General features: G+C 26.0%; 3 protein-coding genes across 4 annotated transcripts; 1 reads left to right on the top strand and 2 right to left on the bottom strand.

The window, feature by feature from the left end:
• The first annotated feature begins 382 nt into the window (after positions 1-382).
• Positions 383-7,723, top strand: LOC130673780 (RNA-binding protein 42). Its single transcript, XM_057478984.1, has 5 exons — positions 383-739; positions 808-1,037; positions 1,391-1,750; positions 1,821-2,015; positions 7,456-7,723. The coding sequence occupies exons 1-5, from the start codon at positions 699-701 to the stop codon at positions 7,584-7,586; spliced, it is 957 nt and encodes a 318-aa protein (XP_057334967.1). The 5' UTR covers positions 383-698; the 3' UTR covers positions 7,587-7,723.
• On the bottom strand, positions 2,190-5,230 carry LOC130673782 (uncharacterized). The gene is made up of 4 exons (XM_057478987.1): positions 4,845-5,230; positions 3,678-3,885; positions 3,310-3,509; positions 2,190-2,501 (listed from the first exon to the last, which is right to left on the bottom strand). Exons 2-4 carry the CDS (start codon positions 3,872-3,874, stop codon positions 2,353-2,355), a joined length of 546 nt encoding a protein of 181 aa, XP_057334970.1. The 5' UTR covers positions 3,875-3,885; positions 4,845-5,230; the 3' UTR covers positions 2,190-2,352.
• Positions 7,724-10,868: 3,145 nt separating the features above from the next.
• Positions 10,869-14,603, bottom strand: LOC130673159 (transmembrane protein 272-like). Of its 2 annotated transcripts, none has more exons than XM_057478092.1 (4): positions 14,000-14,603; positions 13,134-13,244; positions 12,807-13,070; positions 10,869-11,550 (listed from the first exon to the last, which is right to left on the bottom strand). In XM_057478092.1, exons 1-4 carry the CDS (start codon positions 14,223-14,225, stop codon positions 11,345-11,347), a joined length of 807 nt encoding a protein of 268 aa, XP_057334075.1. In that variant the 5' UTR covers positions 14,226-14,603; the 3' UTR covers positions 10,869-11,344. The 2 variants fall into 2 exon arrangements, with proteins under 2 accessions (XP_057334075.1, XP_057334074.1); XM_057478091.1 differs by having other exon boundaries at positions 13,994-14,602.
• Between the last annotated feature and the right edge of the window lie 921 nt (positions 14,604-15,524).

Below are 15,524 nucleotides of genomic sequence, written 5' to 3'. Positions count from 1 at the left end.
ATTTTCTGTAATTATTTATAATTTATTTTAATTAAAATAAAAAAAACAATTATTAAATGTAATTAAAATGTTAAAAATTTTTGAAATTTATATTATCGAACATACTTAATTTAATAATCGATATTAACTGTACAAATAATTCGATTCCTTACTATCGATAGTATATTGTCATCCTATCAAGAGAATGCACCTCGGGTGTCGTCGGTTTTTACTCCCACTCTAGATGTTTTATGTGCTAAATGTTCTCCCACTTTTCTGTGCGCATGCGCAGTTTATAAATGTTCGGTAGTGGGGGAAATTTCCGAAGTGCATTCTCTTACTGGACCACTTTACAATCGATATATGTGTACACATCAGACAGTCGTCCGTCGTTAGTTTGTATCGAGGGTATCGAAAAGTTTAATAGTATTTAACATTAAATTCGTAATGTAAACGTTTATTATTTTACTAGTGTCAGATAAATTTTCGTTGCAACAAAATTTTAATAATTAAATTATTATAAAATTAATAATAATAAAAATATATAATCTTTAAATAAATTGTATATGAATCATAACTTAAAAAAATATTTGTACATAACCTAAATTTTAAAAACTCAATTATGAATTATAATTATTAAATTAAAATTTATATAAATAATAAATTATATGAAATTTAATAATTAATTGATAAATTAATAAAAGAAAAAAAAAATCAGAATGAATGAAAAATTAAGACAAATGGAGGATGAGATGAGCAGGTTAGTATTTTATTATTTTAAATAACTTTAAATTTTCATTAAAATAAATGAATTTATTAACTAATTAGGTTTGAAGCAGAGATAGGAGGGCAATTAGTCCAGACGATGATGCGTCCAGTAATTGGAGTAAATACATATAGTCAAGTAGCTCGACAGCTAGAGCAGCATGAATTACCAGCACCATCAGTTGCTGCTGCAGCAGCTGCTGCTACTCTTGCATTTTCTCCAATGATTGGATTTCCACCGCCACCTCCTCCACCGCCACCTCTTCTGATACCTCCCCAAGTATCTCGTCAAGGTAAATATCAATCATTTTATTTTATAACTAAAACTTATTATTTTTTTAAATAATAATTTACCGCCAAAATTTTTTTTTTTATTATTTAAAACTTTGTTTTTTTTGTGGAGCGTAGCTGGTACACGAAAATGTTTTTATGAGTATCAAAATTTCTCTATAGTCTATACCTGTAGAATAAATATGTTGTTTGTTTTTTTTATTTTCTACTATTTGAAAGATTTCTATTATAGAAATCTTAATTATTAATTTAAGTAATAATCAAAATTAAAAATTTGATTATTAATTATTTACTAAAATGATTAAAAAAAAAAAAATAATTACAGTAAATAATCCTCCGGTATTTTATTCAACAGGACAAATCAACAATTCATCATTCATGACGAATTTAAATGAATCAATACTGAGCGGGACACCAAAGTCCTACGAAGCAGGATCAGCTGGAACGACACCTCTCATCCGCCCGGAGATAATAGAACAGATAATAAATACTAAAATACCTGATGAAGATTTGAAAAAAAAGCAGCAGCCTAAAGTTAAAGGAGTCTCCACTGCTGCTGAACTTGCCATCAGTCAAGGTAAAGCCAGTTCTATAATGGCTAATGCTAATGCTGAAGAAAGTCATCCAAAAGGGAAAGGTAAAAAAAACAAAAAAATTATCAGGATGGCGGGTGGTCAAACATGGGAGGATCAGTCACTACTTGAATGGGATGAAGGTATATTTTTAAATTACTTAAAATATTTATTTTATTAAACAATTGATTAATTTTTTGTTTTTATTTACAGACGACTTTAGGATATTTTGTGGTGATCTAGGAAATGATGTTACTGATGAAATGTTAGTAAGAGTATTTGGTAAATATCCAAGCTTCCAACGTGCTAAAGTTGTTAGAGATAAACGAACAAATAAAACAAAAGGTTTTGGATTTGTATCATTCAAAGATCCCCAAGATTTTATCAAAGCTATGAAGGAAATGAATGGTGAGTTTTTTTAAATTGTTTTTTTAAATATATATATTTTATTTAAGTCAATTATTAAATTTCCAATAGAAAAAGTACCCAATTAGATAAAATAAAAAAATAAATAAGTACCCACAAGATTATCTTTTAGGTAAAAAAATAATTTCAAATTTCTTAGATAATTTAATAAATATTTTATTTTACAAATTTAATAAATAATAATTTTAAAAAATTTTTTTAAATATAACAAAAATAATGAGATCAATTTTTAATTAATTCAGAGATCATATTTAAAATTAATTTTCTTGACGACTTGATAAATAATATCACTGATAAAAATAATATAAATTTATTATTTTCATTTCCCAAATGAACTCCAGCCGTAAGATATAAATAATTGTGGGATAATTGAGTATTGCCTTCGTTGTCCTGGTGAATTCCGCCCATTTATACGATTTTTATTAACTGGTGTACTTTCTATAGGTTTCTTCGTTTTTATTCTCGTATCTAAATATTTATAATAACAAGTTTCAAATAAGTATTTTTTTTTTAATTCTTTTAATTTCGGGTAGAATAGTCTTAGCTCTAAACAAAATTTTGAGTCACTACTCTATAAAACTTGATTATCATTTTTCTATAAAAAATTATCGGATTAAAAATGAATGGCGAGAAAAATTAAAAATTTTGAATATATACAACGTAAAATTTGAAATTTTGTGTTGGCGTTTCAATTAATTCTTATTAAAGATTCCCAAGGGACACACTTGGCTTTGTGACATCTATAAGAAATCAGTTTTTAGGCTACGTTTTGACATATCGATAAGGCAACAATATGTTGACAAAACGATCAGAAATTTATGTCACCGAAAAAATATCTACTTAAAAGATTTGATACAAGTGACGATAAAAAGTAAATTACAAATACGTGTCAAATAAGTCATTTAAATGACTTTTTAATTAAAATAATCAGGAAAAACAACACAACTCTTCTCTGTCTTTGGAACCAACATTTGCATGTCATATTTATACCAAAAAAGGTGACTTTGGGACAAAAAAAAATTTGCCTTATCCTTTTAAAAGACATCTTAAAGTTGTCTCTGTAGTATTTGGGTTCTACCAAAAAATTGAAAATGAAAATTATAAACTTTTTCTCGGTCTTTCAAGTCTTGTAGCAGAATAATTTATTTGCAAATAAATGATTGTATAAGTTTGTTAAAGTGAAGGTCTTGAAATTATAAAATAAAATTTATTTTTATGGCGTATTGTAGTAAAAAAAAAAATAGTTTTATAATTTGAATTGAGTAAATATATTTACCGGTAGTAGGATGGACTCGCGAGTTATGTGAATTCATGTATAGAACAGAAAAAGGTAATCCACCTGCACCCCAACTTGGTGATAAAATAGAATCTCGTTTTACTGATCTACTTGTTATTTGTCGTGGTATAAACGCTGATTCAACTTCTGGTAAAAATTTTTTTATCGATCCGTTTTCCCATTCATTTTGATTTATTGTTCTAAAAAAATAAATTAAATTTACATAAAAATTATTCATGACCTTTATTGTATGAAATTAAATTTTTTATAAAATAAGTCTTAACTATATTTTTTGTATTTTTAATAATTTATTAACGATTTGAATTAAAACTTTTCCATATTTTAAAAAAAAGTTTTGATAAACTTACAAAAAATTAAAATCATTCATTGGATAATTATTATTTGTAATCGGTACTGCTGGTAGCCAAATAGGCGTCAGTGTATTTTCTCTCCACTTAAAATCTGATGTTAACGTTGAGGTTGGCGAATTTATTAATGGGGCACTTTGACCCATTATAATAAAATTGATATTAATAAAATAAATAATAATTATTAATCTTGTCATTGTTAACTTTCCTGAAATAAAAATATTAAATTTATTTCTTTATATGGTAAAAAAAATTATATCATCTATTTTTAATATTAATATATATTTATAGATTTCATTAGTTATGTTTACACTTTAAAAGTATTTTAAAAATGCGTCCGACTATTTTAAAATAAATTCCGTGTATATTTATAACAAACACATAAAATGTAAATTAGTTGGCGCCTTGTGATCGTTAAATTTTACGTGGGCGATTATTTAAATTTATACATTTATTTATTTATTATAAAATAATTTGCGCGGATTTTTTTATTTATTTATTTTATAATATTATTATTATTTATATTGAATGGGAATTCAGAATTTTGGATACACAATAAAAGTGACAGTATATAAAATTATTTATCTGAATCATCTAGGCTATATTTGTTGATGATAAATTTTTTTTTTTTTATTTCAAATTTTATATTTTTAATTTTTTCATTACGTTTTTTTTTTTTTTTTTAAACTAATGTAATAAATAAATAATTAGACAAAAAAAATTAAGATTTAATTTACTTTCAAGTGATAGATTTTAAATTCAAATTGTCAAATTTTAGTTTCATAAGTTTTTTTAATTATACTACAGTTTTAGAATAAAAAGTTTGAAATGCGTTTTTCTAGAAAATTTAATTTCCTACAAAAAAAGCTTTCATGATTTTTTACGTAAATCCAATTGTTTTTGAATTACAGACGTTTCTAGTTAATGTATTTTGATATGTAGTTTGAAATTGAAATAATTTTTATTTTAAATTTTCTAATTTAACTTTTTAATCTAAAAAAGCCTTGTAGTATTTTTTTTTTCATACAATCAGTAGCTTAGATGTAAAACGAGTTGAAACAAGGAATTCTAAATTAAAAACACCTGTAACTTTGGAACCTTGAAAATGAAGACTTAAACTAAAAATAACATTATTATTATTATTTTTTTTTTAATACAAAGTCTTACCTTGTACTGAAGAATTATTGATTTCAAAATGACACACTCACTTTGAAAAAAAAAAAAAAATTAATAAATAAAAAAAAAACTGTTATGATTGACTAAATATTTGGCGGTTAAAAAACAATGAAAATTTTCGAAAATACAACTATTTGATTAAATGTATTTAAATAGTTAGCCAAGAGACGAAAAATTCGAATTATTGTAATTATAAATCTTCGGAGTAATCGCGAGAAAGTGTGACCGGGAACGATTGGATCCACGGTATTCAACTTATTCAACCCCGTGGTTCGTAACAACCTCCACTGGCAACTCCCACAACCCCTTATATACACCAGAATTATAAGCCATTTTATTATATATCTATCTACTGGTTACCTCTTGATTCCATCCCCACTTCCAATTCTCAGATGCTTCAAATGTTTAGTAACTTTGTTTGGATTTTATTTGCGTTTAAATCAACCAATCAGAATTTTTATTTCCCACCCACTGCATTCTTCATGTAATTTTTTTTTGTTATTTAATTGTCAATAATTATTTTCTGTTAATCACCTTTATAATAATTACAATAATCGTGACGATAAAAATGAAAAAAAAAATTTTAAATATAATTTAATTTTAAATATTTTCGTAGCTTTAGAAATAAAGAAATTTTTTTTTTTTTTGTCAAACATTTATTCAAGTATTTAATTAAAAGAATATTTTTTCTATTTCAAATAAATTTTTGAAATTAAGAGGGAGAAATATATATTAGGATGCCCCCATTATTTTAGCGATTTGGAGTTTTATTCATTCTGACCTAAAAATATTTTTATATTGTGAAAAAAAAAAAAATAAAAAAAAAAAATCTGTTAAGTTTGGGCCTAATTAATTTTTTCAATTTTTTAAAATAAATTTTTTTGTTAGTTGAACCCATATAAACACAATAGCCTGATGCGTAATATCGATTTTCGTATTTTTTATTAACTAGAAAAAACAAATTCAAAAAAGTTGAAATATTTTGAAATTTAATTTATTCAAAAATGATTTTTATAGTTTTATACAGCAACTTAAACTACAAAATACTTAAAATTTTTTTGATTTTTTTTTCCACATTTAATGGGAATTTAATTTTGAACATTTATTAAAGTAAGCTCATAAGTTTTATATTTGATCCTGAAATTTTTAAAAAACATGATTAATAATTAATAATAAAAATTTGAATTCTAGTATTTACACAAAAATATTTTTTCGCGGTAATATAAAAATTCCGCATAAAAATAAAAATAATAAGATAAAATAAATGAATTAAGAAGTATGGATATGATGAAACACTGAACGGATATACGAATGGGGTTCGAGGTACCGATTTATTAAATTTATTAACTTAATTAAATTAATCGGTGTAACCTTGCTCCATGACTTAAAATACACTTCTGATTCTTTCTCTTCTTAATTCATTTTTCTAAAACAATTTTAATATTTATTTTATATCTCAATTTATTGAAAATAAATTAGAAATTTGAATCCTTGATTCCTATTACAAACACAAATCTTAAATTAATTAGACTAATCCATCAAACAAACTTCAAAGACAAAATCCTACATATTAGAATAATAATAACAACAATATATGTGTAAATGTATAAATAAAATTGTCTATTCATAGACATAATTTTATTTTTATTTTTTATTTATTTGTTATAATTTTTTCGTACAAAAAAATAAATGAGGAAAAATTCCGTCAAATCATTATTTAGTATTGGACATGAAAAAAAAAAAAATAAAATAAAATAAAAAACAAAATAAAACTCGAAAAAAAAATTGTAGGATCAAAGCTCTAACTCGCGTGGGTTACTAACAACTTGAATTGATTTGTTAACAATAGTAAGTGTGTTATTTTTAGTTTGGTATTGTATTATAATAGGTAAAAGAAAAAATAAACAGATAATTTTTTTATTGGTAGGGAGCAGAGACATGAATGAAGAAGGGACAAAATTCTTTGTCTCGTTTTTTTCTTTTACTACTGACGCAGTCACCTGTTGCGCCAAGTTTCATTCATTATTGATAACTCTTTTTTTCTTTATGATTTTTTTTTCAATGTAAAAAAACATTTTATTTTTTCATTTTTATTGATATGACGATGAGTTTCAAGTGGAAGATGGTAAATTTATTCTCTGAGTTTGGTAAAAGTTTTTTTTTTTGTTAATTTTAAATTACAGTTTCAAATCTAAACAGTGAATGGAAATTCTAAGTCTGTCGTACAAATCCAAAAATATAAATTAAAAAAAAAAAAAATATAAAAATTATTTATTTTATTAAAATTCATTTAGGAAATGATTGTAAAAGTAAGTGAAATAGTTAGGATCGGAGTTATAAAGTTATTAAAATAATTTTTACAAAAATCGCAATAGTTAGAGAAAAATAAATTTTAAATTAAAGAAAATTTAGATCCTTAATTGAATTTTTTAGCTCTAATAATAAAAAAATAAATTTAAAAATACTAAACTCCCCGCTAAAATTATAAATTTGAATTTAAAATTTAAATAATAAAAATGATGAATTAAATTCTTAACATTACTTATAATTGTTTATATAAAAAGAGGTTGATGAGATGAGTGTGTGTCTATTTGTGTTTCAGGAAGATACGTCGGCTCGCGACCAATAAAACTTCGTAAAAGTTCATGGAAGCAGCGTAATCTCGAGACAGTGAGAAAAAAAGAAAAAGAAAAGCAGGCGTTAATTGGTCTTCTAACAGGTCGTGAAAAATAATTATTATTTTATTATTTTCTATTACTTCCTCCTCCCTTCTCCCATTCTCATTCTTATTGTCCATAATTATTAATTAGTTAATTCATTCACTCATTAACAAACAAACAAATAAATAAATAAATAAATATAAATTTTAATTTTATTTTAAAATACTCAATTATTTTAAATAATTACCACGGTAACTAATTATTTATCAATAAGTTATTGGTCATAAATAAAAACTTATTATAAATATGACTATTCAAATATAAGAGTAAGTATCATTATTTAATAATATAATAATAGGTTTTATTTAAACGAATTTTATGTTTCATACAAAGTTTCTTTCATCTTTTATTTAAATATATTTTTAATATATTTATTGCACTCTTTTTTCTTTTTTTTTTTTTCCTTCCTTATTTATACGTCATCTTGGTTGTCCTCTTGCCCCAAGTTGTCTGACACTGCATCACGCAGGGTCTCTTGAAACTTTTTCATGACCGCACACAATTTTTTATTTACTTTTTACTTTTCCCCTCAGTATTGTCATTAGCCTTTCCTCTGCCTCTGCCTCTGCCTCTGCCTCTGCCTCGTCCTGTACTTGGTTCCATGTCTCCAAATATTCTTTGTCATCTTCCTCCCCTTTCTTGGCTATCTCTTTGCATCTCAATAAGTGCACTAGCGTTTCCTTCCTGCATCACAGGCTCTGCATATCCAGCACGCAAATCCTTTCTTTCTTAAATATATTTATAATAGGCGGATAGTAAAGATTGATATCGTGTTGACCCACAAAAAATCGATTCTTTGAATTCAAAGATTTATTTCGAGTAGTGTAGTATTGGAAATTTTTTTTTTTTTTATAAAATTAAAAAAAAATTTTAACACAAATTAATTGTATGAAATAAAACTTTTTGCAAAATCAAGTTGAGTTTAAATACTAGATTTCAGAGGGTCATTTATTAACTAGAATAAAAATTTAAAAAATTTCATACATTATTACAACAAATACTAAATAAATTTTTCTTATTACGAGTTGGAAATTATTTTGTGATCAACTTTTTATTTTACAATGTTTTTGCTAAAATTTGATGAAAATGCTTCGAAACTAGAGATTTCAAGCTACAAAATGCCTTTTTTTCTTTTTTGATACGATTATTTTTTACAAAGTTACATCCTTGCAAAAATCACTAAAAAATTTCTAAAATTTTTCTGTTCCTTTAATTTATGGCATGAGTTTATATAAATTTATTAATAAGTTAATTTAAGCAAGTACGAAGGTGAATGAAATGATGAAGGTGAAAGACGCGGCGTGGGTAGAATGTTACTACCTAATGGTATCGTATTTGTCGGAAATCACAAACAAGGTTCATGACACGGCAATCGACTTGAGATTTTTTCAAATAGCGCAAAGTACAAAAAAAAAAATTGCCTATGTGATTAAAAAATAGATATGTAAGTTTTTTTTATTTATTCATTTGATAAATTTTATTTGATCTTGAAAAGAAAAATTCATACCATCATAAGTTATTATGAGGGTATACATTTTAACTATTAGAATTAGGAATGAAAAAAATTTCAAAGCAAATAAAAAGATCTGATTTTTTTAAGTAATTTTATATGTTTATATAAAATAAAGACGCTAATTTTTGACATTATAAAAAACATGGCTTAGTTTCTTCATACTCGAAGATTTGAAGAAGACGCTGATAAAAAATCATCCTAATCCGAAAATTAATGCCTACAAACGGGTGCATTTTCTTTTATTAAAATATATGTATTTTTAACTTCCCGCTAAGAAAATCAACGATTTTCGAAAAATTCAGGAAGTTATGGTTTTTACCCCGATTTGTGAAAATCGAGTTTTTATCAGATGTCGGGTTTTTAAGGTCACAGGAAATTATTCTGACTGTTTTCAGAATGATGTCGAGTGTCTGTATTTGTGTGTGTAAACTCTTTGTAACTTTTTAACTAATGAACCGATTTGGATGGTTAAGGCAGCAATCGAAAGATCTTGTTGGCCATCAACTTTTCTAAAAATTTTACATCATTTGTTCAAGTAGATTCAAAAATATTGAAATGATTTCAAGCTCAAAGAGCTTAAAAACAGCGGCAAGTTTTGGGGTTGGTCCGCAAGGGAGTAAATATTTTTATCAAGTAAAATAAACCGGAAATGAATTTGAATAATAATAGAACCGATGAAAGTATATAGAAACTTGTGATAAAATGGAATAGGGTGAAAAGAGGGCTGTAATAGTTCCGGTAATTAAGCTGGAAAATCTATATTTTACTTAAGATCAATGACAAACAATTGGATTTATAATTAACTAGATTTCCTGTGTGTTATTATTAATTCAATGGGTATAGGATATAGATGTGTAGAGGAAAATTATTATTTAATTCAAGTATCCGGTGTCGTGGACTAATAAGTTCCGGTAGTGACTTATTTTTAGCTTTAATTGGAAAAAGGTTTGGGAAAATGTCTGGATCTACGGACGCTTAAATTAATAGATGATATAAAATATTTAAATATGCGAAACAGTATCGCGAATTAAATTCCAGTATATTAATATTTGGGTACTCGCTGGCCGACAATGGGAATGGCCCCATATGAGTGCTGCCATTATTTTTATTGAGTCGGATTGTCAATAGTCTTTGGTTTCAGGTAACAAAAAAAAACAATTTATTTATTAAAAAAATGAGATATAATTTATTGTAACAGGATATAGCGGACAGTGCATACCGACACCGACAAGGCAGACCGTTATTACTGTCAAGTGTAAGTAAATTAGTGGCAGATACATTATTCAGTATCCTGGTGCAGGCGTTATTTTTGGGGCAAGGTATGCTCGTGTCTCAAGTACCGCTCCCACCAATTGGGGAACTTTTAGCTCTCATCCACATGTGCCTTTTGTATGCTCTCTATGCCTTTGAATACAAATGGTTCAACATGGGATGGGAATTACACTTATCGGTTATTATAAATTTTTTTGTTTATCTGAATAAATGAGAAGCAATATCAGCAATTAATTTAATTTATTTTTTAAAATTTATAATAATTATTATTTTTTTATACATTAATTATAAGATACAATAATAGTTAGGTAATATAAATATACATATTATAATATATTAATATATTAATTGAATCTTAAGGAGAATGCGTACAGTTTAATTATTATTTATATTTTATTTTCAGTGAAATTACATTTGTTCTCTTTTAAATTACGTAAAAGTTATATATTATAATTATAAAATATACAATAAAATAATTATTTACAATATTAAAAAAAAATTATAAATAATTATTTAAATTAATGTTAAAATAAATTCTAGTAAATATAAAAGTTTAATAATTCCGTGGACGGAAAAATAAAATGAGTTGCTTACAGTCTTTACTACTTATTTAATAAGAGTATTGTTTTTAAAAAATAATTGAGTATTGCTAAATTTAAAAACGTTATTTATAAATAAAAATACATTAAATACATCGTCGTAATTAATATAATAAATAATAAAAAAATTGTCAGTTGGCACCCGAGTATTTATAAAAAGAAATTATTCCACAGCCCGTCCATTTATTATTAATTGATTAATTTGATCTATTGATTGTTCAGATATTACTTATTTTATAATTATATATTTAAATTAATCCGATGGCACATTAATTATCAAAAGGATAAAAAGTATAAATTAAAGCAATATTTTTATTTAAAAAAAAAAATTAAAAAAAAAATTGTGCGTTAATTTGTTCATATAAACGAAGTAGAAATAAGTGTATCTCACATTGCGACTAGACGATCTGGTGGTCGTCTTTGGAAAGTAATACTTGCTACTGAAATGCAACATAACCCTACGGTAACTACACCCAGACATATATAAACTGAAGTTATTAACCAAAATGCAAATAAATACAGCGTTTTATTGCAGTATTTACCCAATGATGGATCATAATTTGGCTCATACTCTTTATAAACCCACATTGAACCTATAAATATATAATTACGCATTAGTTTATTCATATTTTTTTACATTAATTGCGTCCCCGATGCGGTTAATATTTTTCTTTTGAATATATAACTCGGCACTAAATTGTCCGACTTGATATAAAATTATTTTATTATTCTGTGTTAAGTTTATAAGTTATAATTGAAAGAAAATTGAATTAAAATCTTGCGCCAACCTGATCACCAGTGTTATAATTTTCTACGTTTTCATATGACAGAAAATCTTGCTGCAGACACTGAAGAAAAGTTTTTAATTTAAAATCTTGTGCAGAATTTAAAAAAATAAACTTGTTTTATATTAAATCTAAAGAATTGTGCAAGCTAACACGATTGGTTGATGAAATTATTTACTAGGGGTGTGCGAATACTCAAAAATTTGAATTATTCAAGGCGAATCGAATCGAACAATTCGATTCAAGATTGGCCTCGAAGATTCGAAAGATTCGAATAGTTAAAACTTTTTTAAATTTCACGTTCATTGAGTTTATGATCATATAGACTATTTTCAGGTACAAAAATAAATAATATAATAGTTTTTCAATTTAAAAAAGTTAAAAAATCCTTAATTTTTCAGGTGCAATAATATTATTTACCGAATATTCGAAAAAATTTCTAACTATTCGAATATTCTGAACTATTTGAACCTTCGAACTATTCGATTTGAACAAGATTCGCACACCCCTATTTATTTACACATTTCTTGGGCAAAACTTGCGACAGAAATATTTTAAAGATTCTCACGCATAACTTGCGCTAGATTTGCTCGACAAGCGCCACAGATATATCATCACGCTGCCGTGCTTAGGAAAAGGGCAGTAAGTTCACTTACTGCCTTTCTATTTTATAGTCTTACAAATGTTAATTTAACACAAGTTAAATAGAAAAGCAGTAAGTCAAGTTACTTCCCTTCTCCTCATCACGGCAGTACGAGGTTCCCGCAAGACACTTGAAAAAAATAAAAAAAAAAAAAAGTACAAGACTGCTACAATTGTCTTTTGTATGCAATCTTGTGCAGCTCCATACAGTATCCATCTAAAGATTTTTGTCATCAGTATCTTCAACCAGGAACTTATGATGGAAATTATTGCACAAGTCATTGAAAATTTATTTCATGTCGACGTTAAAAAATTAACTTTAGTTATCGAGTAAATTTAAAAATATTAACCGATCAGGACATCAGTAACGCATTAATAAAATATATTGATCGATTGATTGATTTATTTATGTAATAAATTACCAATAATAAACCATCCGAGTGTAAAGCAATTAATTAACGTTAATGTTGGTGATTGACGTATTCTCTCTTCATCGCGATCTTCTGGCCGCTGACGGACACGTGCTGATAAATATAATAATTGTTTGAAGACACCGAAACCACCGCCGACTAATAAATACACTGGAATGTATTCTCCTTGTGGACAATCGTACAGATACATCGCACCGATTATCATCATACATACTGGTACTACTATTGTTACGCCAATTATTATTGTACAGCCAACTAAAAAAATATTTAATTATTATTTATTTATTTATTTTATTTGGTAATTTTATAATAACTTACTGGTGCCTAAAAGTAGGACTACGATGTTAAGTAAAAAGTCAAAGACGCCCTTAGAGGTTTTATGGGCTTCTCTCATACGACCAAAGAGTGAATCGTATGAAGGTGGTGGAGCTGTAATCATATATTATTAAGTTTTTTTTATAAATAATTAATATACAGGAATTTAAGGCTATCAAATTATTTGTAAAAAAATTATATAAATTATAGAAATTTATTCAAAAGAAAAAAAAAATTTTTTTCACAATATTAATAACTGGATTTTAAAAGTAATTTAATTATCTGTAAAATTAATATCAACAAAAGAATATTTGATTTATTAAAATAAATAATTCATTATGTTTTTATTTTAAATATTTATTCAATTTATCAACAATTATAAGAATTTTTTTTGTTTTTATTGCAATAACCTATGAGTTATTTTAAAGAGCGCTAAAATATAAGTAAAATGACTGAACGCAAGGACATTATTTTTAATCAATATTCGCAAAAAAATTTCCAGACATAATTTAATACCAAAAAAAAAAAATTGCCTCAATTTTCGAATTAATAAAAAAAAAAATAATAATAAATGAATGAATAACAATCCTTTCTTAAACACCTTCAAGGACATAAAGTCCATAAAAGTCGGAATCTAAGTAAATAAAAATAAAAACGTCGACCAGAAAATAAACCTTGACCTTTAGCTGTAGCTTCATCTCCATTTCCAAAATAAACAATTGCACATAATAATAACAATAATAATAATTATTATTATTACATCAATTGTTTATGGAATTAGCAACTAAGTGAATTTTTTAAATAATCCTTAAAAATATTTAAAAGTATTTTGTAAATAATTAATATAAAAAAAAAAAAAATACCATTACGATCTATGACTTCTTCATATGAAGGTGGTGCCCCGCGATCATTTATTAAATTTGCCGGATGTCCTGGTGGTAAATTAATATTGGGATACGAAGGTGGTGGTGTACATGGTATATAACCAATTTGTCTTATTAAATTACATGAAGGATGTCCTTGTGCTCCTTGTGCTCCTTGTGCTACAGGATTTATGGTTATTGTTTCTTCATTTCGCGGTTCACTTTCAGCCATTTTTAAAGATATAGATATCAATTTATTTATTTTAAATAAATTTTATCCTTTATTTCATTCACTGTACTGCAGTTATTGCCTAAACATTAATTTCTTGCTACAATAAATAATTAAAAAAACACTACTAAAAATAAACAGCGTGTACGCGAGAGCTGGATAGCAGAGACATTTTAAACATATTTTCTAACTTTAAATGCTGGATTAGAAATGATTTTTTTTTTGTTTTTTACAGACAATTACACTTATGTTGACATATATATCGATATTGACACTACTATTATTTATATATTGTTACTATTTATTTATAATGACGAGTATAACGAGAGAATTGACATAAGACTGCCGACGCCATGACACCATCAGATGCGCGCGCATTATTTAAAAAAAAAAACCTTTTTATTTTAAGTGCGCGCGCGAAGGCGGGAAAGGGGCAAGGAAATGAAAGAGAGAGTTTACTGGAGAGGCTAAAAGTGAAAATTTATTTTTAATTTATACTTAACTTATGACTAATTACTTTCAATAATTTTTAGATAAATATTTGCTTTCATTTTATTTTTAATTTACACGGAATTTATTATTATCGGAATAAATAAAGATAAAATTTTAGAGTATAGTTTTATTTTGTTTCTTATTAATCATGTGATGGTATCTAAATTTAATCACGCTCCTCTATTGATAATACCTATTGATACATATGCAAATATAGATTTTTTATGTATATATGCGTGTATGCATGTAAATTGTTTTTTATGTTCAAGAACACACATTCAAAAGATTTAATGAAATGAATTATAATTATGGATGTAGAAGTCAGCAAAATTTATTGCAAAATTATAACATTCAATAATTTTTGATAGGTCATATTTTTTTGCTGATTATTATAATAATAATATTGTAGATGCAGCTACTAATGGACACATTGAGTAGTAGGTGTATAAGCAAATCCTGAAAGGTTTAACATATTATTTTTTGTCGGCATATAATTGGATATTTCATGAGGCAATAAGTCCGGGTCAAAATATCTAGCCTCAATTTAGCTTCATCGAACCCAAGTAAGCCTCAATCCAGCCTCACTGAGTAAAGAAAGTATTTTGAGACTCAAATCCTCAAGATGCCTTGATGAGCCTCAAATGAACCTACTATTCGACTATGTAATTTAAATTCGATCAGTATTATTTGAGGCTCATTGATGCTTTTTGAACATCATTTGAGGCTCAAAATGCTTTTTTTACTCAGTGAGGCTGGATTGAGGCTAGATATTTTTACCCGGGATATTCAATAGGCTCTCCGTTGATAATA

This window comes from Microplitis mediator, chromosome 8 (assembly GCF_029852145.1).
Source record: "Microplitis mediator isolate UGA2020A chromosome 8, iyMicMedi2.1, whole genome shotgun sequence".
NCBI classification, from domain to species: Eukaryota; Metazoa; Arthropoda; class Insecta; order Hymenoptera; family Braconidae; genus Microplitis; species Microplitis mediator.
The sequence above is the reverse complement of the archived record's forward strand: the minus strand, read 5'-3'. Positions and strand labels throughout refer to the sequence as shown.

Coding starts and splice junctions, on each gene's coding strand:
- LOC130673780 (XM_057478984.1), top strand. CDS start 699: ATGAATGAAAAATTAAGACAAATGGAGGATGAGATGAGCAG. Junction 1,038..1,390: donor TCCCCAAGTATCTCGTCAAG/GTAAATATCAAT, acceptor TTTATTCAACAG/GACAAATCAACAATTCATCA. Junction 2,016..7,455: donor AGCTATGAAGGAAATGAATG/GTGAGTTTTTTT, acceptor TTTGTGTTTCAG/GAAGATACGTCGGCTCGCGA.
- LOC130673159 (XM_057478091.1), bottom strand. CDS start 14,225: ATGGCTGAAAGTGAACCGCGAAATGAAGAAACAATAACCATAAATCCT. Junction 13,245..13,993: donor AGAAGTCATAGATCGTAATG/GTATTTTTTTTT, acceptor ATATGATTACAG/CTCCACCACCTTCATACGAT. Junction 13,071..13,133: donor AGTCCTACTTTTAGGCACCA/GTAAGTTATTAT, acceptor ATATTTTTTTAG/TTGGCTGTACAATAATAATT.
- LOC130673782 (XM_057478987.1), bottom strand. CDS start 3,874: ATGACAAGATTAATAATTATTATTTATTTTATTAATATCAATTTTATT. Junction 3,510..3,677: donor ATGAATGATTTTAATTTTTT/GTAAGTTTATCA, acceptor TTATTTTTTTAG/AACAATAAATCAAAATGAAT. Junction 2,502..3,309: donor GCGAGTCCATCCTACTACCG/GTAAATATATTT, acceptor ATAAATATTTAG/ATACGAGAATAAAAACGAAG.